This window comes from Poecilia latipinna, unplaced genomic scaffold (assembly GCF_001443285.1).
Source record: "Poecilia latipinna isolate Pla-1442-1.1 unplaced genomic scaffold, P_latipinna-1.0 Scaffold1778, whole genome shotgun sequence".
Lineage (NCBI taxonomy): Eukaryota > Metazoa > Chordata > Actinopteri > Cyprinodontiformes > Poeciliidae > Poecilia > Poecilia latipinna.
The window spans coordinates 103,764-130,795 of record NW_015114394.1 but is presented as its reverse complement, the minus strand read 5'-3'; the positions used below and the strand labels follow the sequence as shown (position 1 = coordinate 130,795).

The following is a 27,032-nucleotide window of genomic DNA, read 5'->3' as shown; positions in this document are numbered from 1 at the left end:
GTCATGTTTATGTGGGTGTCATGACGGTCTTATTCAATACCCGTCAAATAAAGTGTTACCAAACATTTTATAGCCTAAAATGCAACATGACATTCCTCCAGTGAATGTGAGCCAGGTGAAGCTATCAATGCCACCAATGATATGTTTATCGTAAATCCAAACTATATGTGTATTTCTGAACAGTTACTGCTCTGAATATGTTGTATATTTTAAGTGAATGGTCTTTTTTTGAGTTCATATCGTCCAGTTGGTGATTAATCGATCAGATTAATCACTATAATCGATTAATCACAATTAATCTGATTAATCTGATTATTCATTTCAGCCCTATTGTGTAGATTAGATTATCATTTAAACATTATTTCATTTTAGTAATTCAAAGTAAGTTGCTTAGTAATATCTTCAAAGTGAGTCTGTTTGTATGGATTATTTATATGCAAAGTGATCAATTTTAATGACTAACGTAAAATTAACTTTTTTTCCCTTTCTTTTTTTTTTCCAAAGTAGGACCTGGTTATGTCTAGATATTATTTATCTGTAAAACATTTCTCCCTAGAATACAGAAAAATGTCCCTCTGCATTGACCAATATGCAAGATTTCGCCCCCCAAAATCCTGCAGAGGGGCACAAATTGCCCCCGGACCGCACTTTGAACACCCCGGTGCTAATTGCTTCTCGTTTCGTCCCGCCTACTACGCCATGCTTGACACGCTACTAGTCTGAGACTCGGCCCAATCGCAAAAAACACTCAGTGCTGGAAAACTGGCTGAAAATGAAGCAAAAATAGCCCAGTGCAAGCACAGCCAGATGGAGACGCAGTGATAAGGCTACATCCTGTTAGAGACACCATGCTAATCTGTTAGCGATCAAACCTCTGCACCAAAGTTTGCCTGTGGCAGGCTGCAAGAAAAAACATTGGTTTCTTGTCACAAAAAACACTGGAAATTAAAAAAAAAAAAAAAAACAGCACAAGACTGTGGAAAAAGCCGAATGAAAGCAGTCTGCTTCAGTTAGCCATAATTAGCATGCTTTCCACCTGTGCTCACTGTCAGCATTGTTTTCCCCAAAGTGACTCCGACGCGCCTTTAAAGAGATTAATTTCTACATTTTCCACAAAGCAACATGGAGGCAAGCAATCCTGCGTCCCTGAAAAACTTCCTGCGTTTATATGAAGCTTGCAGAAATGTGTGTATTCTCTATATTTAGAGGTGTGTGTACTCTTTTGTCAGCCTGTCTGGTGGGATGTGCTTGTAGAGGCTGTCGGCGTGTGCAGACTGAGCGCTGGATTCCTGAGGCTTCAGAGTTCCTTCAGACCCGTCTGACCTGCTCTGTCTGTCTGCAGCACTCAGCAGAAGCAGCATAGCAGAGAAAATATTCCATTTGATCACTGCGACGCAACATCAGCTGAGCCATTCTCCCAGTTCATATCTGCCGTTGACATGACTCCGGGCTAATTCAGCTAAAATTTACCCTCACAAAGCAATTACATTTTCACTTGGCATTAAAAAAAAAGTGCTCTGAGGGAATTGAACCTCAGTTAGCCGCATTATATGCAAATAAACACGTAGGTGTTGAAACAGTGGGCTGTTAATCAAGCAGACAACAAGACATAACCGTCTGCTGATGTATCTGTAACATCACAGTTTGTGTTTTTGATCACTTGGACTGGGTTCTAATTCAAACACCAGGTGTAAACTTTGCGGTTACTTTGGCTACAAGCTCTTGATGAGGTTAATTAAGAGGAATTGAACTTTACATAGGTTTTCAGTTAAGCTCCAAATGAGCTGTGTTTGTTTTATGATTCAAAATGGCATTTTCCAAAAGATAAGACGACGTACGAGGAGGTTCTAGATACAAAACAAAACCTGCAAAAACAAAAAATCTTACTTTTTATAATCTTATATTTTTGTCTAGTGCAAATACCTTAATGCACAAAACTAACTCACAAGTAACTTTTCAGAAAGATAAAGGAGCTTGCTTTAAGTAAGTAATTCCTTTCCTTAATGATGAAAAAGTACTACTTCTATTGGCAGATTATTTCACTTATAACATTAGAAAACTGTCTTGTTATAGGAGTTAATTTGACAGTAATAAATGTTCATAACAAAGAAGCTTTGGAGTTTGTTTTTCAGCCATTCCAGGGGATGACTTTATCGATCTGATGCCAAGTAAATACAGCATAAGTGTTGCGATACTGATACTTTTTTAGTCCAGTTTGATATATCATCAAACTTCTTTTGCTGTATTTTTTTTTCTTTAAAATATTTTGATAAAACTCAGGACAGGGGTGCTGTGGTGGCACAGGAGTTAAGCACAACCCATATAAGGAGGCCTCAGTCCTTGACGTGGCCGTCGCAGGTTCGATTCCCAGCCTGGTGACTCTCGTCTCTCTCTTTACCTACTTTAAAGTCTTTGCACTTTCAAATTAAGGTAACTAGAGCCAAAAAACAAACAATAATAAACAGGACAGAATAAACAGAAACAATAATAATAATAAAGAACTAAACTGAATGTCGGAGATAAGTCAGAATTATTGTTTTGTTTTGTTTTTTTTTTAGTGTGCCTAATAAAAAATCAATCTAAAACCCTAAGTAACTGAGCTAACGCTAACAGAATCTAGCAGTGGTGCCACCCGTTTGTAAGGACGTTTAACTTCCTGTCTGTTCACACATCCACGCTGCCCTACCTGTTTGTGAACACCAGCTTGTTCCTGTAGAACATTTGTGCTTCATAAATGTCATATCCATGAATCAAACAGATGCTGGGGGATTACACGTTTTAACAGCTTCACTCACATTGTGAACTGTCAAACCTTTCACTGTTGAGAACGGCAGACGGAAGGGCATCCCTGATGCAGATCTGCACCGACTGAACATCACAGCTTTTATGAAGGTGGGACTTCTTGCAAGGTTGCTGTTTAGATTAAACTGCAGCAAGTGAACCCCATCAAATGGCAACTGTGTCTCTACGTGTGTGTGTGTATGTGCGTGTGTGTGTTTACTACAGTCGGTTTTCTGAACCATTACTCACACTGATGGAACTGTGGTGTCATCTTGTGAAAGGGCAGATTAAGAGTGCATCGCAACAAAATAACACAGACGTTCACCACACATTTAAATGATAATAAAATGACCTTCCCTGAACACACACCAGGCCTTCCAGCACCGTATGCATTGCTTATTCATGAGTAAGCAGCTCCAGTGACAACTCAACTGTTTGCTGTTGTATATTGTTGCTCTGACAAGTTCAAAATGTGAAAAGACAATTTACGTGTATGTAGCAACATATTAATATTCATCCCAGAGCGGTATTCCATACCCCAACCTTGCCCCTTTAAGTGAAGACTATAAAGTAGGGATGCACGATATTGGATTTTTGGTCAATATCCGATATGCCTATAAACTAAAACTCATTTGGCCGATAACAGATACCGATATTTTTTTTCCTAGACCTACTTACTGAAACGATATGGCTTTCTCTACTGTGGAATTAAAATACTGCATTATGTTTGTCAGTTTAACCTGCTACCAAATGCAAATGCTAAATGGGAGGTTGAAAATGTTGTAACACTTTCATCTTGCATTATGTTTAAATTTATTCATGACATTTGCTCTCTCTAAAACAATGACGACACTGAAAATTGCAAATTTGACGTTGCGCTGCAGGCGTCATTGTCTCTGGTTTGTCAGATAAAAACAACACATTTTATATCGGTGAGTTATTTTGACGGAACGGCCGATGTCCGATAGTAAACTTTACAGCTAATATTGGCCGATACCGATACCATGCCGATAATATTGTGCATTCCTACTAGAAAGTATAATAAAATACCTACTAGTATAAATGCAGAATGCAAGATATACGGCGCACTCTGTTGGTCGAAACAAATGTAGTAAAATTTGAGAAGAGGTTTTTGCTTAGTCTCATTTATGGCTCAAGACATAATAGATTGAAATAATGCATTTTATTTTCAGTAATAGCTGTTTTATTGGAAGAGATTTGGGTAGAAACACAAAATAAAGTGTCTTAGATGAACAAGGTGCCCATGCATCACATATTCTGTATCTGAAGATCAAATCAAATCAAATTTTATTTGTACAGTACATTTCAGGAACAAGGCATCTGCTTTACATCATAAAAACACAAAGTTAGACAGTCATAAAACACACAGTCAACAATTGAAAGTTTACATTTTGCCTTCATTACACATCATTAATGTTTCAGTGATTGTGTTTCAAAAGCAACTCTAACCAGCTGGGTTTTTAGTCTAGATTTAAAGGTGCAGTGTTTCAGCTGTTATGCAGTTTTCTGCTTCTTCATGTTTGGTTCTGGTTCTAGAGAAGCAGACCAGACCAGAACTAGAACCAGAACCACAATTCTATCTGCCATTTATTTTTATTTTTACTGTTTGTGTGTTTTAATTAGTGTCACCTGCCTCTTTCTTTCCCTCCTAGGTGTTTTTTAGGGTTGCTTTTATTATTATTATTATTTATTTATTTTTTATTAGATAAAGTGGGCAAACGGGTTGCATGCTATTATACTCTTAAGGTTATATTTAAACAGTTTTAGAACCTGGATAAAACCAGATTTTTTTTTATGTGTTCTGTAAACTGAAAATAGTTTGAATAAGTTTTTGCATCTGCATGCTGTCTGTCGTTTATTGGCCAATACAAAATGCTGCAAATGATTTCAAAAAGAGAACAATCATTGTAATTAACTTTACATACATATGTCTAGAAAAAAAAAAATACATTGATTGTTTATTTCTTGATTTCACCTACATTAGTGGGTATGTATATGTCTAGATGTTCCATAAAGTTGTTGGTTGACATAAAGCGAATGTTTTTCTAGTTGGAAAGAAGAACATCATGAATATGAAATTTTGAACATGTATTTATGGAAATGTACTCAGGATTTCTTTAAGATTTCTTGTTTTTTTCCACTTGACACATTTTATGCTTCTTAAGTCAATCTTCTCTCAGGAGTTACGGAGGGTAAAAAAAAGGCTTTGGTGTCTTTTCAGTAAAGAGACAAACTGTTGCCTCGTTCTTGCTGAAAAAGCAGATGTGAGCTCTTAAGAACCATGTCTTACATGAATAATCAGCTCTTATTAAAATGTATTTTTGTGAAAACGTTGGAGATTACGCGCTGTCTCCACAAGTTAATTTTTCTCTTGCGTCTACTTAAATGCACCGACTGTCGCTTGTTTCTTTGATGACTGATGCATGTTGAGTGAGCCGCATAAGTCGGGAGACAACCTGATGAATTCACAACAGTTATTTTAGCAGCTTAGCAGCTTATTTATTTTCCTTTATATAGTAAAACGACTTATTGACGTCGGTAGCCAGGCGCTGTGGAGACCATGTCATTTGTGGCAAAGATTTTTCTGGCTGCTCAACATTTGTATTTTACCCTGAATGCACCATGAAGGCGAAGGAGAGAAATAAAAATGATGAAGTAAGAAGAGAGAAGACAGGATTTAATCGTCCGTAACCAACCTGCTTGAAATGTTACTGGTTTATTACAGGAGTTGCTAAACTTTTCCACACCGCTGCCCCCAAACAAGCTTCATGTCTTCTGGCCAGAAAACATGTAATATATGAGAATGTGCTACAAAATATGTAAAGAAACATTGAATTTTACCATTTATTTTTCTCACTATTCAATAATTATTACATTCATTTAACATTATAACATTCCTCATGCCTTCTGATTTTAGTCGGCAGAGTTCTGTGTTGGAAAATTTGTATCGGGTAACATATTCTGACTTTATTAATCTGATGTTCCAGTTAAAAAAAAAATCCACCACAATCCTCTCTTTTGATAAGAGAATACGTAATAATTTTGTATTAATCCTATCAAATTTTATTTAATCTCCACACTTTGCTGGACGGTTCCTCCTGTCATTTCCATGACAGAAATGTTTTCCATTTTGCATTTGCTTGCTATGCTAGCTTCCAAAACAGGATTCAAATGTGAACAAAAAGATCCAGAGGATTCGTTGTTCAACCCAGAGCAGGAATTAGAACAAACTTGGAATCCAGAGAAACTCCTATTAGTTTGTCTAAAGAAGCTACTGATTACCTTACATCAACATTTAGCATTAAACTTTTAATATCAGAGCAAGAATTAGAGAAACTAGTTTTATCAGAACAAGAATCCAGAGAAACCCCTACTAGTTTATAAATTACAAACGACTTATTCTTAAACATGGGGAAGTAATTTATAGTTTTCCTTTTTTTGTTTTCTTTTTTCCTTTTTGCTCTTTAGTTTGTTGTTTTGCTGTATTTCCTTCTAATCCATGTAAAGCACATTTAATTGCCTTGTTGATGAAAATGTGCAATATATTTAAAACTAGAAAGTGTGCATTTCCTGCAAAAATGCAAGTGTGTGAATGCTGAATGCTTTTGTTGAAGATGCCAAAACGTTTGAAGTCAACTGCTGAAGACTTGTAGAAGTGCAAGAAACTGGCAGACGCACTAGAACAAATTATAATCCTGCAAAGTGACTAAATGGGATTATTATAACAGAAAAACTGTTGAAGAGGAGAAAAAGCTTTTGAATAATGGAAAAATTCCACCTAAACAGTATTAGAAATTGCTGGAGAACAGTGGTTCCTCACCTAAACCGTAGGGTTACCGCAGTTCATAAGGTCAAATTATATAAAAGGCTAAATGTAGCAAAATCACCAATGGTTGCATCTAGCCTTCCGCTTGCATGTTGAGTTACAGTAATATAATCTATGCAATGTAGAAAACTCATGTAAAACCTAAAATTTGAAAAGAACAGAAACGTTGCCCTATTGCTTCTGATAAAAACAATGGCTGAATGAAAAGCATACCTTTTATGATTCCTGAGATATCATCATTTGTTTGTAGGCATTGTTTAGCACAGTGACTACAAAACACAGGTGACATGCAGCACAAAAAAAAGCTGAAATTATTCCCAGGTGCTAAGCAGCACAAAAGCTGTTAAACTGCCCATCTTCAAAATGGCCACTGCCTTGTTTCCTCCATGACAGCTCCAAAAGTGGATGATTGATGATTAATAGGCAGGACCTGAAACATCCACAATGGACATTTTATATTGTAATTCTCAATTCTGCTACAGGATGGGGTGGTTTCCCCCATGGGGTGAAAAATTCATAAAAAACTGAATATTATAAAAAGTATGAAGGTTACGAATACCAAGAGATATAGCCGGCATTAGGAGAGCAAGCTGAATAGTAAAAAAGTTGAATGGTGAAAATAGCACAAAGTATGCAGGAGAAGAAGCACAGCGAAATTTACGGAGCAACCAGAAAAGTGGAACTCTGCCTCTGAGTCCCTCCTAATCAGGACTGATGATTTAATCTCTTTTTTTCTCATTTTCTCTCCAGCTTTCTGAGCCCTCCTTTTCCCTCCCTCTGGTCTACTAGATGTGTTGTACTTAGGTTGGAAATAATACAAAAAAAAAAAAAGAAAAAAGAAAAACAAAAAGCAGGTTGAAGAATTAGAAGCATACAAACGGAAGAGTTGGAGTTTCTAATGAAAGATCATGAGGTGAAAAGTTGGTGGATAAAATACAAGACCTGGGATGATGGCCGCGCGTCTGTGTGCTCCGCCTCACTCCTGTAGCTTCTCTCTGACTTTATAAGCACTTCTGGGAGACAAAAATGTACCGCACTCATTAATCTCATTTTAATAATTGATGCCGTCTTCTCCAGGAGGAGTTTAGTCTGGACTGCAAGCATAAAACGAGACATTTAGAGCTCTGTGGTAATTGCCACGTTAGTATATTCCTCTCTATTAGGCCAGTGTGCAGCTGGTTTAATGGTTCCTACAATATTTATTTAGCTGTAATATTTTTCCGACCAAAGTCATCGACTGACCGCGTTTCTGATTAGATAGCTGTGGTAATGCATGTTTAGGCCATTGGAGAACAGCTCGTTTTGGCCGCTAATTAGCATTAGCAACTGCTTTCAAAGGCCTTACTCTTAAATAAAATCCAATCCTTGGTATTGTAACCCAGATTAAAGCAGCACTGAACTTCTGTAGCTTCCTTTTATTCTACTTTCTCCATGCAGAACCATACTTAGGCATCAACATACAGTCTGAAAAAGATGACCGTTGGGTTAATTGGTTTCTGTAAATTGCTCTCAGTGAAGTTTGTGCATGTATGAGGTCTTTTTGTCCTCCGTGTGTGTGTGTGTGTGTGTGTGTGTGTGTGTGTGTGTGTGTGTGTGTGTGTGTTACCCTGTGATGGACTGGCAACCTGTGCAAGGGCGCCTCTCGCTCAATGACTGCCAAAGATAATATTTCTATTCTGTCTAATAATTTCTACTACAGTTTTTTTGTTGTTTTTGATTCTTTGACTCTTTGACTTTGAACACAAAAGTTCGTTAAGTAGTCGGTCTATATCAGTGTTACAATAGTTTAGAGTTTTTTGTTATACATATAGTTTTGTTTCTTTGTGCCTTTTTGTCTAATTCAATTAGTTTTAAATTAGGGTCTGCTACTTTTTTATTAGTTAATAGTTTAATTTTGTTTGGCCTTCATTAGCTATAGTTTTAGTTTTAGTTTTTTCATTCTTTGGTTCATATTTTAGGTGTGGAATTCAAAAAAGTGAAAGTGCTGTGATTATTTATACATCGATTAGATAATGAATACTCAACAGAACATATAAAAAAATTAATGGTTTCAATTACAACCAACTGACTCTGTGTTTTCTCCCAAGTTTTGCTCCCGCCATTCAGTGGAGTAGCATAAATGCTGCTAAGAGGCGTACGGAGTGGCGTAATTTGCTGACCGCTGATGTAAACTGCTAATAAATAGATTAAAACAAGGGATATTAAAGTCATAAGTTCAGTGTAGTTCTAGTTAGTTTTTCCCTCCATTAAATACAGTTTTATTTATTTCAGTTAAAGTGTTTTCTCAATTTCAGACTTTATTGTTAGTTTCAATGAATAACTCTGGTCTAGATCAGACCTTTTCTTGGCAACAGATGTGCTAAACAGACTGTCAGTATTCAAGAGATGTCCTCCTCCATTCTTGAGAAGACAAACGTAGAGTTCAGCTCAGAGTTTAGAAACATTATGACTTCTATGATCAAACCATAACATTTTTATAAACTCAAATAGTAGACAACACACTACACTGAATATGTTTAATTGTTAATATTCTATCATGATAATATTTCTCCTAAAATTTTCAAGCGTGTTAAAATAACAGATGATCAGTTATGTCTGATTGTTAAATTTTTTTTTGTGATGAGACAGAAATTTTGAACAAATTTAGCTGGTTTTGGATGTGTAGGGAGACCTGGATCCTGTTCTGAGAATGTTTTCCTTAGTTTCCCCTTTTTTGCGCGTACTTGAATTCATGACAATGCATTTGTATTTTATTTGTTGTTGCTGTGAGAGTATATATAGTTTTTACAGTTTGGTGGCTATATGCAGTGCATTAAATTTAACAGAAAAAAAAACCCAGATCTCAGCTACACACTGCAGACCAACTCTATGTCGTTAAAGGAAAATGGTGTGAACTCTGACCTAGCCTTCTGTCTCTGTGTGCTATTAACACATTTTTGTCTGAGGAAGAAGCTGTAGAAAGAGAGGCTGGCTTCCTCCTGTCATGATCGGGGTTGAGAGATAATCCTGCCAGCAGCAGTGATTTCATACTTCATGGTTCAGCAGCTGGACCCACACAGCTGCTCACAGGCCTCCCTATTGAAACCTGGGTCAGCAAAACCCAGAACCTCCAAAAATGTTCAGGTAGGCTGGTTGGACTGGAAGGCAAATGACTCATTCTCTATTGCCAGTTATAGTAGCTGCGTTTCCATTGACCGTTTAATTGAGCAAATGGACATTTAAAAATGAATTTGCTTAATGAAAATATGACGATTACAAAAAAAAAAACTCTAGTTTTTCAATAGAGGTTTGGCACTAGAATGATGTGTTTTTTTTCTAATCTAAATTGGATTACTTCACAAAACTGCAATGGAAACACTTGTTTTGCATCGCATGAGCCACACGATCAACAACAGGATGTTACTACTGGCAGAAACCATGAAGAAGAAGACAGGAAGTAGTTGGACGATGGTCTTTAATGACTTATCGCATGAGCAAACTTATTCACGTGTTATTTTATTTCCGTTTCCTATTTAATGGAAACCCTGCAATTGCGAAATTGTGTTTTTTCAACATTAGTGGAGTGCTGACAAAGTTTTGCAGGAATTCGTAATGGAAACCCAGCAAGTGAGTTCTTTTTTGGGGGGGGGGCAAAAGTATCTTAAAAAGTCAGAGAAGTCATTGTATTCGTCACAGATGTTGAGAATGGATTTCCACTCATCCTTATCACTCACACTTCCCACACTTACTATCATGTTACAATGGCGAATCGTTTTTCTCAAGAAAGATCAGAACAACCTTGAACAATTGACATGAAGTTCTTTATTTTCTTTTCTTCGAAGGGCAACTTTGTTTGTAGCAGTCTGCCAAATCTGAAAACATCTAAACAGAATATAACCTTGTGTGGGTGACTGTGGCTCTGTGGGTATTGCAACCGGCCACAGAGCCTACAACCTACAACAATCGGTTGTAGGTTGCAACCGATTGCAAGGTTGCAACCTACAACCTTGCAATCGGAAGGTTGTAGGTTCAATTCCAGCTTCCTCCTGCCACATGTCAATGTCCCCCTGGGCACCTAACCCCAAAATGTTTGTGAGTGCGAATGGGTGAATGTGACTCTAGTGTAAAGCTCTTTGAGTGGTCAATAATGATTGGATAAAGTGCTATATAAGTTCAGTCAATTTACAAAACAATATCAGGACTCTTGGCACCCTGAATAATTTAAAGCTCCAAATCCTACAAAAATAAAAGAGCTCCAGGACAGGTTTGATCTTACCCTTTAAACCACCTTAATGAAGAAGTCTGAACTCTGTGAGTCTTTCATGATTGATTTTTGCCCTCTTAGTGGCTCTTTGAAGATCTGACTGAGGTCTCTCAAAGCAACGTGAAGTGGGGCATTCAGAGCGTCAAGAAAGGAAATTTAAGAAATGAGCATGAGCAGACTGTTCAATGTTTTAACTGGTGGAAGTTATTCTTTACCATGTTTGTTTTCTGACATCAAACTTTTTAATTTTTACTGGTTTACTACAGAATTATATTTCTTGATTTATTTTTGGGGTTGGGAAAATAAAACAAAAACATTAGGTATACATTACCGCCACCTATTGGTATGGAGTGTGGCCCAAAATGTCTGATTTATGTCTTTTCTTGAACTGCCTCTAAAATCAGCTACATTTCTTTCCAAGTCATTGTTAATATCCTGACGATTCCTATAAGACGATTCCTCCGGGTCACAGGTCAAGTGTTTGAAAGTGAATAATTCTCCAGGGCTTTTTCCATCACCTGAAAAAAAAATGCACATTCTCTTGTGGAAATCTACTTAATACGAAGAGTTGGAATATTTTAGTAAAAGTTGAACATTTGTGTCAAATACCTGAAACTTTCCTCCGTTTCTCATCCTTTACTTTTGCACCTCTTGACAACAGTCTGCCCTCTCACTTCCCCAGCGCTGGGTTTTTTCTTTTTTTTTTCTTGTTTTTTAGTTTTCAAGCAGCTTTTTTTTTGTTCAGGCAGGTATATATCTGCCTATTGCTCTCTTCTCTTCTCTCTGTCTGTCTGTTCCTAAAGTTGTAATTATCTCCAATACTTGATAAAAGCCTCAGGCTCTCTCCCACTCTCCCTCTCAATCTGACTTTATTGCCTTCATTATATTGCACTTAATCAACGCTCGGTGCTTTTTCAGCTCTGTTTCTGATCTCTTCCCCCCTCCCTCCCCGTCTTGTGCTTCTTCTCCATCTCCTGTAGTATTTGTTTTCTCCTCTGATTTCACAGCAGCCTCGCCTTGTATTTCCCGCTCTCTCCAGCTGTCTTCCGTACCGCGGGCGAAGTATATTGTCAGTGTAATGAATTGTCAAAAATGGGTCAAATAGCGAAACGCGTTCTCTTTGCCTTCCCCTCTCATTTTCCGTTATCGCACGCTGTTCTGGGGTTTTACCTGATGCCGGGGTTTCTCCTCCGCCTCCCGTTTTTGCCGCCTTTCGTAACTCTCCACTTTCATCTCACATGGCTGCACATTCAATCTCGGGGCCTCTCTCTCTCTCTCTCTCTCTCGCTCGCTCGCAGATGCCTCCGGACTGACAGGGCGCACTTTGATGCTTCGCTCCGTGTGCTAAAAGGCAGCAGAGTCTCTTTGCAAGAGCCCAGGAGGATCCACTGCACTTATTCAAGTGCAGTTTGACATTCTTTTTCTCTTTTTATTTCTTCTTTTTTTCACCTGGATCCAAATGAGATGCCTCATGGTCAGCTAACAATAATAATAATAAAAAAAATTGGCTTGTTTGCAGAGATATCCCTCGAACTTTATTTGAATAAGTTGAATTAAAGTCCATTTATTCAAACACATTATTCATCTTACTCCCAGCACAGCAGGACCCAAGCTGTGAGGGGATGTGAGTGTAGGTGTGTGTGTGTGTGTGTGTGTGTGTTTCTGTCTCTGCTTTCTAATGGGAACAAATCTGGATGGATGAAATGGATAATGAATCATCTGAGGATGCAACTAAAGATGAAATTACCATTAGATCATAACGCGATGTTAATTATTATCCTCTGCTTTTTGTTGTGTGTGTGTGTGCGGGTGTGTGTTTTCCAGGATGGTTGAATATTCCCTGGATTTGCAGAACATCAACTTCACAGCCATCAGGACGGTGAGGGTGCTGCGGCCTCTCAAGGCCATCAACAGGGTGCCAAGTAAGTGGCCAAATCTCTTCAGAATTAATTTTCTTTTATGTTCTGAGCTAAAATCGTAATTTTTATTTCATCTGCTGTTTATCTTCACCTCTTTCCGCTCTGTTCCGTGGCAGACTTATCTGGGTTAATGAAAGTTTGTGTCTGCTGCAGTACATTTTGTAATAACAGTTTCCAAACCCGTTTTGGGTTTCTTTCTGTTCCTACTTTAAGTGAAGAATAAATTGATATTTTTTCTTAGTTACTACTTTATGTGACTTCACTACTTTCTAACTTTAATTTAGAAAGTTTATTATTTTTGGCTTTAGTCATATTCGTATTGAGTCGACTGGCAGTGTAAAAAGGCATGACGTATAATCTACATACTGCTCTGGAAAACATTAAACGACCACTGAAAATGATCAGTTTCTCTGATTTTACTTTTTACAGGTTTATGTTTGAGTAAAATGAACATTGTACTTTTTATCCTATGAACTACTGACATGTCCCTGAAATTTCAATCAAAAATTTAGTATTTATTTGCAGAAAATTAGAAATGGTCAAAGTAACAGAGAAGATGCAGTGCTTTCAGAGCTCAAATAACGGCAAAAAAAAAAAAAAAAAAAGAAAAGAAGTTTGTATTTGTTTAGAAACAACAATACTGATGTTTTAACTCAGGAATAGTTCAGGAATCAATATTTGGTGGAATAACCAGGAGGTTTTCAATGGGGTTCAGTGCTGTGAACTCTTTTGTTTCAGAGCTTTATATTAAAACCTAATTTAAAAATGTATACATGTGAACATTTTCATGGTTTTTCATCTCCATCATTTATTAGAAATGGTTTATTTCCAGGTTTGACATGGAAGCAAGTTGGGTTGAAATGAAAAGAATTTTTAAAACCCCAAGTTTGTTGTATTATTATGCAGTTTGTACCTGTGCTTAAAGTAAATAAAATGTATACACTGAACAAGCACCACCGCTGGAGAACATTCTGCATAATGGCCTTTCTGTTAAGTTTTGTTGGATGTGCAGCTGTTGCCTTTTTGAGCTCCTCTCTACGACTGAACCAACCAGGAAGTTCATGCTTCAAGATTTTGAGGACTAATCAAAATCTTGAAAATGAACGGCCGATGAAGAAAACTGTCAATCCAGAGGGGGAAAAAAAAAAAAAAAGAAAAAAGCTTCCAACAGTCAAAAGCGTCAATGAAATGATTAAAACGCGCCTTTGAAGCCGGTCACATTAATTCCTCGAGTGTTTTGCTGAAGTTGATGTCCTTTTGATGAGATCTGTCTGAACGTTTTTGCTCGCCACATTTTTTCCTTTTTTTTCTGTGTTGATATGACTAAATTGTGCTTAGCAGGCAATCACTCTAAGAGGCTATGAGTACTCTCTAAGTTGGAGGCTGGTGCTTGAAGTTAATGTTTTGCTTCCTTTGTAATTGCTTGCTGCGCACCACCCACTGCTCATACATCTGCAGCGCAAACGAAGCTCTTTGTCTTCCTGCCTCTATAAAAGTGAGGGAAGCCAATATGGCTGGTGAAAAAGAAATGCAATATTGGTATTTTTTGCCACAAATCATGTTGTGAAACGTCAATTGATCCTTTTTTTATCACTATGTTCTAAATTCTTTTTCATTTAAAATTTACTTTACCGAAATTCCATGCGCTTGTTTTTATGCCATTCTTATATCTTTCCTTTACCACAGCAATTAATTTTTTTTTTTTTTTTTACAATATTGACACCAGTTAGGTATAACATTCTGATGGCCTGTCTAATAGTGTATTGATTCACTTTTTTACTGCTAATGTGAGTTTCTGGCATGATTTGAGAAACGGTGTGTGTATGATCCAGTGTTGTTACGTGAAGTGTTTGAAAAGTGTGTGACGGTGTGGAGGGAGAGTTGAGAGACGCGATCGGGTCAGCCCAGTGTCAGGAAATGATCGATCGAGACCGGCCGGGTCGGTTAACATAATTGACCCAGAATATTCTGTCCAGCTCCGCCCAGAGGTAAATTGAAAACAGTGATGCATATCACTCAAAGCGAACTGCACTCATGCTGTAAATACACCACATCATTCATGAAATTCATACTGGCGTTTAAAGGGGCAGTGCTATGTAAATGTGACTTTCAGCTTACGTCATGTTATTCTCTCATCAAAACTGGAGTGTTGCCTTGATTCTTTCATGCATGTTTAATAAGATCCTTTAGTCTCAATGGCAACCATTCAGCTGTGCAAAACGCCTGGTTGGACGTAGCCCCGCCTTTGAGGATAAAGCTCCTCCTCTAAGGTGCAGTTTCGAGCTTCTTAAAGAGACAGAGGCCCAATTTAAAGCTGTCAAATTACAAAGTCTATGACACAACTGGAAGGTGACATAGTGACTTGACTGTGCTATAAAATGTCAGTATGTGGTTGGAAAACACATAACACTGCCCCTATAGGAGAATCATTGTAAGTACAAAGTGGTTTCTAAATGTTTTGGCATAGTTTTCAAACCTTTATTATTTTTTTCCCATCATGTTTGCTTGCCGATTTGTTTTGCTTCCGAGACATCGAGGGCAAAATGTTAATTTGGTCTCCCCTAAACCCAACAGTGTCATGGCGCCCTGAAGAAGAGATAATCAGCGTTATGTACTTGACTTCCCCCTCTCTTGGTTGGTAATGTTAGTCATACAATGTCAGTCTCCTTCCACTTGGTCTGACTCTTAGCTTTCTTCATCATCTTCTCCTATATCATTTACATAATTTCATCTCGTCCATCTCTCCATGGTAAAGGCACTAGTCGTCCTCTGGGAGTAATCTGTTCCACAGGGAGAGAGAAGGAAAAGAAGGGGGGAAAACGTGTGATCTTGTCCTTTAAATTGTGAATTGTGGAGTCAGGAAGGCTGAGCTGATCAGCAGGGACAGCAGGACCAAAGCCTGACATTCTCACCAGATATTTATGTCTTTATACACAACTCTAATGGAAACATGTTGAGGAATTGACTTGGTTTTAAGCCAGATTCCAGGTGTTGAGTTTATGTTGCTGGAGTAACTGGATGCTCTCATGCAATGAACTGCAAGGACACACATCTGTTGTCAAATTAATAACAAAAAAATATATAATAATAATGCAGAACTTCCTCTTTGATATAGGCAATTAAGAAACAAATGCATGATCAGCACCTAATGGATTGAAGAGTAATTAATAAAAGCCTGAGTAGAACGCTAACGTTGATTTAAAATATCATCAGTGAAAGCAAGTACTGATCAGCATCATATCTTTATTTTATATAAAATAAATCAATAAGATGATGGTTAGCATTAAAGGTAAGCTGGCAAATATGAAAATACACAATCGTTGTTACGCAGAATCCAGCATTTTCAATAAGGACATGGAATTTGGGTTAGTGAAACTTTTGCATGAAGGAAAAATTAGAAGGTGATGGGATTGTGGGGGTTAAGCGAAAGAGACAAATGGAGTTGGGAAGATGGGATTATCCAGCCTTACGAGGGACGGGTGGAGATGGAGTGGAGGGAGGGAGCGATGACGAGAGGAGGGGTGCTGGGGAACCCACATGAACAGGCCATTACAATGATAGATGGGCGCGAAGAAGTGCAGGGGACGGAGGGAGGGACTCATCTGTTGAATAGAGATAAAGCAAGCGAGGGACAAAAAGGACGAGAGGAGTGGCGTGAGAGGAATGAAGGAAGCGGCGATTATGAATGATAAAAAGAGAACGCGCAATCAGAGCAATGTCGTTTTTTATTTCAGTGGATTTGTTAGCGTTGCGGTCACCGTGTTCTGTGAAACAGAAAAAACCTGTAATCCAGGTGTAAACACAGTGTTTACAGTCTTGAACTGATGAAAGACACAAAAGGCACCAAAATGAACCAGTATCAGTTACAATACATTCATCTTTTTACAATTAAGTCAGAGTATCTAACACTCGCTAAGTGTTAGACACTCTAATGCCATAAGGCTTGGCAGTAGAATATTTATTCAAACTAAGCTAATATTACATATTTTTAAAATTCATTAAACACAAGCATACTAAATAACTTAAGTGTTCATTTTGTCGACTTTCACCACTGTTTAGTGAAGTTTGTAAAAGTGTGTGTGGACGAGAGCAGGAGTGTGATTGGCCTGGAAATGAAGTGGCTGGATGGAGTTCAGCCATTATCTGCTCTGACATGTCAAAATGCCTTCTGGAAAAATCAATACCTGGAGTCCTTCCATGGAAATCCAAACTCTGGGGCATCGCTGTCAGGCTCGAATTATGCGGAAAAAGTTGAAGATCATAAATGCTGATTTGTAAAGATTATTACTGTGAATTACCCTCATCATCCTCCATCAGCGCCGCATGCAAGTGTTTATCTGTTTAAAGCCGCGTCCCTAAGGGAATCCTGCCATCTTTCTTGATTTTTAAATGAATGTCACTTTTATGATTTATGAACTATTGGCAAGAAAATGATCAACGTAGATTGGAAGTGTCACACATGATTCACTATTATCATTTTACCCACAGTCATACCTGCAGTTATTTAGCTTCTCTTTATTTGCAGCATGGGTAGGGAAGCAAATCTTAGCTATAATAAAAACAATTTACCACAAAGCTCATCTCAGAGTGCAGGGCTAGTACAGCACCACACACACACACACACACACACGTGTACACCAACACTTGTTAGCAGAAGATGACTGAATGATTGCGCTCGTACTCTCTGTGGAGGATCCGTGTGGTGCGAGTCAATTAATTGCACTAATGGAAGTTCTCCTTGTTTGGCTCCCACCGGCCGCAGCTTAAAAGCCTCAGTCTGTTGTCTGCATTACCCTCTGTCCCCACGGGAGGCGCCGTGTTAGCAACCAAGGTAACGGCCATCAGCATATTCCCACTCTGTCCGTCTGTGTCCATCTGCTCCCAGTGCGTCTCGCCTTTAATCTGGAGTAAGCCCATCTCAACCTGGTTCTCACGTCGGCTATAGAGTTTCCTTCTGCTCACTGTTTCCACAGCCGGCGCAGACGATTTCAGCTGGTCAGAGTTAAAGACATTATCTATTATATTTGGTATTATTAAATCAGTTGTACAAGCTAATTGAATACTTGTTTTATGTTCTATAGCTGCTAATAAAAGCTTTTACACCCTGAAGACGGAACCATTGGAGATATTAAATCCTAAGCCAGAGGAATCCTTTTTACACTCCTATAATGACCTGAAGAATTGATCGTCTTTCCTTTATGTATCGCCCGTAAATGGCTGCATATTTCAATCTTTATTTGAATTAAAGACTAGTTTGATAGTGCTGCGCTTTAAGCCGCTGCAGACTTCAAACGGACCTAATCAATGGGAGACTTCCGTTTCATCTTTCTCAAAGGAAATCCCGGCCTGTGATATTTATTACCCAACAGAAACAAAGTCAAGGTTAAACTAAACCTTTGCTGTATTTTCAGCTTAAAGAAATCCAGTTACAGTCGTCAGCCGATTTCCTTCCACTGCTGTTTTCAGATGAACGGATAGAAACAAGTTCTGGTGTTTACTGGAGAACATTTTACTCTGCCTGTAGAACATGTTCATTCACTGGATGTTTTACCCCTTTTGTCAGTCAATCATGATCAATAAAATTAAGTTTTCATTACAGAAAAATCAAGAAAACAAACTTTAATGTCAAAGTGAAAACTGATTTCTGTAAAAAAGTTGCATAACATATTTAACAAATAATGACTGCATAAATATTCACCCCCTTTTGAAAACAGGTTTTAATGTCAGTTTTATAAAAGAATATGTTGTTTTACTTTCTTCTTCTTTTTTTAAATAACTGCAATCCCTTTTGGCCCCAATTAGCTAAATCCTCCATCTTCAGTCTACTTTACATGCAGCACTAACCACCGGTTTAATTTTCTTCTGGAGATCTTTGTTAAAATAAAGGCTGTTTGACTATTATTACTGTGGAATTTGATGATTTTTTTCATTATAATATTGCAATTAATGGAATGGAAATTTCACAATGCTCTAATAATTTCAGGGTGAGCAAGAGAATGAAGGTGTTGATGTGGAATAATGGATATTTGTGTTCGAGATAAAACTACAGGAGTCGTTTGAAAGACTTTGTTTCTTGTTTCTCATGTATTCGCTCACCTGGAACACAGCGATGCGTCTAGAACTCAGGTTTTAGACAGTTTCTATTTAAAACATTAAGTATTACATACAACGGCATATTGGGGACAATCTAGATAAAAAAAAAGAGAGGAGTAAATTTCCACTAAAGTACCTTCAACATTTGTTTTTATTAAACTTCTAGAAAAATGTGGAAATTTCTGAGTTTGAAAAGACATAAATTTGCAATAAAAACTTCAGAAATGTTCATATTAATCTCTGAAAATATTCAGAAAACAATTTTATTTTTTTTCCCTTCCATATTCTCAAATTTGGAGCTCAGAAATTGTTTTTTTTTTTTCTTCTGTTTTTTAGAAAACTTCTGAGATTTGTTGGTGGAAATGTACTTTTTTTTTTGTTTGTTTTCCTCAAATCTACAGTTGCCCTAATGCACAATTTTAATTTTGAGATACAATTATAAGACTCTCAGATATATTGTTCAGTGTTTCGTACGTCATCTTTAAAATCTCTCTCTGGTGAGCAGGACATTGCTGAGCAACGTCTCGTTCATGTTAGTTTTGATATTGTGAGAACCTGAACCATAGCAGACAGACATGACATGGCCTCCAAAGCACTTACCTCCCAACTTTATCAAAGTGTGATCCACACAGCCCCAACTTTAGAGCCCTGAGGCCCAAACCGGTCCACCGTTCCAGGACCAAACAGTTCTACTTAATGTCAGAACTGCATTTGGTCATATTGGGCGTCTCCATCCACGAGTGACGAGTGTAAAGCTTTGATTGAATTTAGGTTGTTGATTGACATTCAAATATTTTCTCTCAGTTCAGAGGTCTCTCTGCAATAATATCCAGAAGAAAGCGCTTTTAGTTATTTCAACTTCATTTTGCTGGTTTTAGTGTTTCTGTTTTCAAACGTTGAATGAACTTTCATTAAAAAGTTACTTTTTACACATGTATACTGTGTTGGTGTACTCACCGCATATCTGCATGAAGGCCGATCTGCCTGCTTTTATATGCTGCACTTAGCATGTTCAAACTGTGCTTCCACTTGTCCGTGTGTCACTGCAGGCATGCGTATCCTGGTGAACCTGCTGCTCGACACGCTGCCCATGCTGGGTAACGTGCTCCTCCTCTGCTTCTTCGTTTTCTTCATCTTCGGCATCATCGGGGTGCAGCTGTGGGCGGGGCTGCTCAGGAACCGCTGCTACCCAGAGGAGAACTTCACACTGTGAGTCCTCGTCTGGTTTTGTGTGTTAGGCTGGAAACGGGCATAAGGAACCCCGGTGACTTCTGTCTCCATGGAAACGTGACTGTAACAACATGCCCTAATTTTATCTTGTACAAAAAAAAACAAAAAAAAAAAATGTGAAAAGCTTGCATGAACTAGAAAATACATTGTAGCTCTACGTGTGAGTGAAGTTTGCAGTGTAAGTGTCTCCCAGCTCTCCTCTCACCACCTGATCTGACCCGGTGAGAAGAATAATTACATCATCTCCTCAATTTACTGTTATCACTGCAGGAAAAAAAAAAAAAAAAGAAAAGAGATGAAGAGTCCCTCCGGCTCTCAGTCTCTGGAGTCCTAACATAATGAGGCTAACCTCATTGTGCACGGCAAAATGTGCGCAAAGCAAATATCATTATCTTGGAATCAAGTTTGGCACTTCATTAAAAGTTGAAACGTGTGTGTGGGTTTTTGTTGTCTTTTTTTCTTTTACATCGTGTGTAACCTCTGCTTACGGTATCAGATGATAATTCATTATTAGTCCAGTGGAGATGCACCAAGCCATGGGAGAAACTTAAAGATAATTTTAATCATGTTTGGATCAATAGAAAAATAATTTTAAACGTCGAAGGTGTGATGCTGAAGTTTTTACCCTCATGGCAAAAACATTCTGAGTTTAATTCCTCTCTTTTAACACCAATTTAACATGAAGGGAGTACTTGCTGTTGATAAATTTGAAAATGAAAATGAACAAAAGACGTTTATTTACCAAAATATCTTAATCTATAACAGTCACATTCTATCAACTGATTGCTAATCTGAAATATTTTAAACCTGTCTGTGATTGGCTGCTGTGAGAACATGAAATGTGCAACCATTTTCAGTTTACTGTAATACACTACATGCAGTGATTTAAAGAAAAAAAAAATCCATCTACATTTCTGTCAGAAACATCACAAAACGAATCATTTTTTGTGTCTTTCTTTGACAGAATGTTTATAGGCTGAGGGACTTCCTTGAGCCAAAGCTCTGCTGTGTAGCGTGTGTCGAAACTAAAAATGAGCCTTTTGAAGTGCCAGAATCAAACTGTAATTCTTTAGAGAAAACTATGCTGAGTAAACAGCACACAGTTTGTTTGAAGATGGAATGAATCTGTCAGCTAAACTAAGGTTCCTCAGAAAATTCAGGGAAAAACTGAGTGAAAGTTTACAGTTGTTTTAGCAGCATGGGGCAGCATAGAGAAAAGGACTACAGATATTTTAGTTTCTTCTTTTTTAATTTATTTCTTGTGTGCGTGTTTGTAAAGTTAAGTGCATTTCTCTAAAGTGCCATTTTAGAGCACAATCAAGTAACTATGTTACCTTCAGTTGTTGGAGAAATGCTATATGTCAAATATGACTTAAAAGAAATTTGACTTCGTAATATAGCTCCTTGAAATTGGGCCTCTGTCTCTTTAAGAAACTCCTGCGCCTTCTGAAACTCCACCTTCAGGAAGTCATCACAACATGCCTCCTCCATCAACCTTTTAACAACGTTTTTATCAGAAGTAGCTCATATAATGAGCTCAGTTCCACCAGGTGTTTGCTAATTGCTTCTGGCTAGTCTGAAGGAGCTGAATTGGGAATTTGGGGGTGAAGGGATTGCTCCGTGAGGCAGAATCTCGGGAGCTTAGAAACTGTAGTTTGGAGATAGGTCCACCCAGGCGTTGACCCAGACATGGGAATTAAAGGGTTTCTCAAACATGCATGAAAGAATCAAAGCAACACTCCAGGTATGTTTTTGATGAGGAAATAACATCATAACATGATGTAAAAGCTCACAAAAGTCACATTTTGCGCAATATTTAGTTACTAATAGGATTTTTAAAAGAAAAATGGATATCTACTTTGCTAGTTTGTATGAAGTCTTTCGTGAAAGAGCTGAAATGAAACGGCGTGTTGGTGATCCCAAGTCATAACTGTATCTCGGGTGTTATTTATTATCCGTTCACTTAAATAAGAAGCAGGTGCTTATTTGTGTTTATGACTTTTAAATGTGATTAAAAAAAATAAAGAATGAACTCTAATTGTAGAGTTTTTCCATCCTCCAGTCAGAAATGAAAACAATCATTTTAATGTTCCCCAGCAGCATCAGGAGCAAATCAAAGTTCGAAGCCGGGATATTTAACAGGTGTTGTTTGTTTTTCCATCCGGTCCATTAAGTGTAAAGCCAGGGCGACTGTAATGGCGGCGTGTGACTGCCTGGGGAGACCGAACTCTCAGCCAAGCGCTTGATTAGCCTGCTTTAGCGGCATGGAGGAATGGGTTTGACAGGAGTTAGCACTGCCAGGCCTAGTGAGAAAGTAATGATCTGATGAGAAGCTTTGGGGTAGGTCATCACCATGGCAACCCTGTCATAAGTGAGACGGAGACTTGAAAAGGGGACGCAATTATGGGATGTCCTACCCCTAAACTGAACCGATGCAGAGTTAATTTCAGTAATGTCGTCCGAAGAAAGTAAATTAGTTTTGTCTTGTTGGCCGTTTCATGTTTTTTTAGTTTTTTTTTCTTAATCGTTGAAGGACAAGAAAAAAATGCAACTTTAAATCTTTGCCCAAGTGTCAATCATTTCCTCAGGTACAAAACGATGAAAGGCCCGTCATCCGGTGAAGTTAATCATCTTCATACACAGAGACACATCTCCAGTAGTTGGTGTAATAATGAGACGGGCTGCTGCTGCGTGCGGGCTTAGTCACACACAGCAGCGGCGGAAAAGTAAAGTAGAGAAGGTGGGTGGGTGGGTTACCTCATTTATTTCTGGTGGCTTCTCGCCACTGCCAGAGCCTGTGGTCTGCAACGAAGGCAAAAACACACGCGGCAGAAGTCGCAGGTGGCCCACAGGAAATCATTTCTGGACAGACCCGCGGATGGAAAGCCGACGCTTTCTTAACGCATGCATGAATGTGAGCGCATATGTAAATTGCCATAGAAACGAGAGCTTCGCTGTGCAAATCCATGAAATGAAAGTGGCTAGTAGTTGCCTAAGAATAGTAAGATTTTTATTTATTTTTTTTAAGCTATGAGAAGGTTAGAAAACCCAATATAGGGTCAGCTGTTCTCCCTGCCTCTCTAACAATGACCGCTGGAGACGGGCAAACAATCCTGGACAAGAGGGTACAGCCGCTGGATGGGTGGAAGAAATATGGGGGTTTTTCCCAAGTTTTATGAGAATATTTGATAAGATTTGCGGTGGACTTAAGTTATGTTACATCTATGTCACATGGATCTTACAAAGGGTCCATAAAAATGCCATCAATAAAAATAATCCAGTCCACAACCCTCCAACAAAAAGTAGGTGATGTGAACCTGATGGAGGCCTTGTGACAGAGGTGGAGCTTTTATTTATTTATTTATTTATTTATTTGTCTTCAGTGTAGGTTATATACTGATTAATACTGTAATTTTAACAGCTTCCAGCTCGAGTTGCATTTAAATAAGCAAAAATTGCCAGAATATTGTTTGTATAAGAAGGGAGGAATGAAAGGATGAAAGTTTTCGTTCCGCAGTTGCAAATGGACAGAAAACAAACTTTTATGTAAGTCGAGTCAAATCGAGGTAGACGTGAGGATGGGACTAAATCTAGCAATTATTTCTAATATTTTTGATTGCTATTAAAAAAAAAACATGTGTTAGCACTTTCTAAATTTGGTGGACTGTAGACAGTAATTATATTTCTGTGGGTCAACAAAAAGAGAGAAATCAGAAACATAGGTTTGGACCTCTACTTTTGAAAATAGGGGAGCAGCTTGACACATTTACCATTTTAACGTTCAATAAAGCAGACTCAGTACAATGCCAGGATCTCAAACCAGACAGGAATTATACAAAAAGTCGAAGCAACTGGGAATGACAGCAACTTGGACATAAATAGGTAGGCCACATAAAAACAAATGGCAGCTTCAGACCTCCAAACTACATGAGTCCTTCAGAATCGGCTCAAAAACTTTCCTGGAATGGGTTTTCATCCAAGCCCTGTTTCAGCGAGTCTAATGTAAAGCAGTGAATGCAGCGCTGTAAAGCACACTGCACTTGGACTCTGTAGACGTGTTTTCTCTGAACTGAAGCCTCTTTCGATGGGGGAGTTTGAGTTTTGTAGTTGCCAGGACAACAGCGCTTCCCTGGATGCATTGTGTCAAGTGTAAAAGCCGTTGCAGATGGGATTATGGCATTTGGCTGGTTTTGAGGAGGCAGCCTCTTAGTTTCAGTGAACAAAAAAAAAGATATGAATCAGAATCACTTTGTTTCATTCTCAGGATATGGAATCAACTATAAAACTTAACAGGCACATTTAAGCTCTTACTGTGATTTGCAGATTAGAGGGAAAGAAATCAGAAAAAATCGGTGAGGTTAGTGATTCCTTGGGTTGAGCAGTTGGCCAGACGGGTCTGTGTGAGGCTGATCTGTCACCAGTGTGAAATCAGTCAATTTGACTGCAAGCAAAAGTGCAAAGTACAACATGCAAGGATTGGCACACCGAGAAAATACATAAAATGGTCAACCGTGGAACAGACGGCGCTGAGTTTGAGGTGTGCATGTTTCTGTATAGTGGCATCTTTCTGCCTGTCCCCATCATTTTGTTCAATTTTACCATTACACGTATAATGAACTCCCTCTGTCTCCCCATCCTTTCATCCACTCATCTCCATCTCAGAGAAAATTCTTCTCTATGTTCCAGTCTCAAACTGCAGGGCTGCGTGAGGCGACCATGAAGGACATGCAGTTTAGAAAACATAAACAATACCCAAGGCTGAGTGTCCCCTTCATGGTATATAACAGCATTTTTTCCCCACCCATATCTCTCTGTTTCTACGAATCTGGGGACTGTCTAATCTGAATGTCCAAATTGGACCTAACAGAACCTTAAACTGAAGGTGATTTCAAATCTTTTAAAAAACATTAATAGCCTAAATAATTATACGACACTCAGCGCACAAAACACAAAGTCCAGTCTCCACATGAAGCCTGGAGCAACAAAACTTACAGTTTAAATTACACTTTTTTTTTTTTAAATAAGTCGCTGTCTAAATGTAGAAAAATAACACTGAGAATTGTATTAGCATGATTTGTTATTGCTCTTTGAATCTCACACTTGGTTATTTTTAATGATGAGTCAATTATGTTTTTTTTTTCCTTTGGACCGAGACAGAGCCCCAGTCTGATACTTCATTAAAATCAGTACAATGGTGGCTATTTGCAGCAAAATAGTGCAATCTACTCAGTCAGTGTTGCATGAGCTACATTAGCGTTGTGACAGAGGGGCACTTAACTCGCTCTGCCAGGACGTTCCAGTCTCTCCAGCCCCCTTTTCCTGACTTCAACATTTATTATTTCTTTAGTTTTTGGAAGCTTAACCTCAATATACTGATCCAGCTTGACTAGAAAGCTGCTCTAATGGATTTAAAACACCTTTAATGCTTAGGGTCACATTAAGATCATGACTCGTCAGCTTGTTAATCTATGATTTGAGTCAAAATAATATTTAACCACACAACTGCTGGCTGGAAGATCTAAATAGTTTGGTGAACAGGGTTTTCAGTGGGTTTGGTTTCCACACCAACTATAAAAATGTAACAAATGTTGCAGTTTTTTTGTCTACCAGACTATCAGGTGTGAAAACCTTCTATCTTTTGGTTGACCTGATTTAACCCAATGCATGATTTTGGCTTTTTAATTGGTCCGCAAATGATATTTGTCCACGTTTCTAACATGACGTCCTTTCAACACTTCCAGGACTTCGGGTATCGGTCTCCCCCGACCTTACTACATGGCCGATGAAGATGACGAGCGGCCCTTCATCTGCTCCTTACCCGTCGACAACGGCATCATGTCCTGCTCAGATGTCCCAGCCCGCCGTGAAGGAGGCCGGGCCTGCTGTTTGGACAAAGAGGACGTTGTCTACCGTCAGTCCATTGGACTGAGTCCTGAACCTTTGACCAACGGCAGCGTCAGTGTAGCTGGCCTGTGCGTCAACTGGAACCAGTACTACACCAGATGTCACACTGGAAGCAGCAACCCACACAAAGGTGCCATCAATTTTGATAACATTGCCTATGCCTGGATCGTCATCTTTCAGGTGGGTGAAAAGTTCCGTCAGAGTTTTAATTGTTTAGTTTTGTTTTCTATGGCTTTGGTTTGAAATCATGTTCAGCCTAATGGATTATGTCCTGTCCTTCCCAAAGTTCATGACACGGCATTATTCTGGTTTGAATATTTAAGTGGGCTCAAGGATTTGATGAGCCAATTCAAGCACTTCAAGTGGCTTCATGGATTAAGAGCTTTGCACAAAACTGCCTGTGAATCACCGGCAGCAGAAAACAAGAGTGGGTCAGGATAAAAACTGTGCCAGCAGCATTTACCTTAAGCGTCCACAGAAAAACAGCTTCATGTAATGAATGCAGACCAGACTGTTAGAAAACATAGTCTATGCCAATTAAGTTGTGCAGCCTGAAAAGTTTTCAATTGGCATTCACCATTGTTGTTTGCAGTGTTCAACATGCTGCTGTCTTTTTGCTTCTTTTTCTACCAATCATAAATAAAAAGTTCCCTCTGTTTTAATGATCTACGAAGCCTCAAATACAGCTAGTTTTAGTTTCTGCACAGTTTTTGTCTGTTCAAATTCCTAAATGTCTGCTTTTTATTTGGGACTAATTGCCTAAAATGAATCAACAATGATTTCCTTTTGATTTTGCTCCATTCAACATCAAATCTTTTTTTAATGCAATAACTTTAATTAAAAATCAAATCATTTTGTTTCTCTGTCATCTTAATTTGTCAATAATCTCCCCGGGCGATAGACGTTTTCCTCTCGGCACATTTTGCTGTCATTTTTTTTTTATAATTTTTTTTTTTTGGCACACACAGATCCGAAAGCCTGCGTATCCATCTGTTACTTAATATTACTGAGAACA

General features: G+C 38.4%; 1 protein-coding gene across 1 annotated transcript in view; it reads left to right on the top strand.

Moving 5' to 3' along the window:
* Positions 1-12,675: 12,675 nt before the first annotated feature.
* The window catches only part of LOC106965183 (voltage-dependent T-type calcium channel subunit alpha-1I), a 105,436-nt gene continuing 91,079 nt past the window's right edge, over positions 12,676-27,032 (top strand). The window contains exons 1-3 of the mRNA XM_015061112.1: positions 12,676-12,793; positions 19,933-20,092; positions 25,855-26,197. Of these exons, the coding sequence (XP_014916598.1) occupies positions 12,697-12,793; positions 19,933-20,092; positions 25,855-26,197 (600 nt within the window). The 5' untranslated portion in view covers positions 12,676-12,696. The remainder of the gene's footprint in view (positions 12,794-19,932; positions 20,093-25,854; positions 26,198-27,032) is intronic.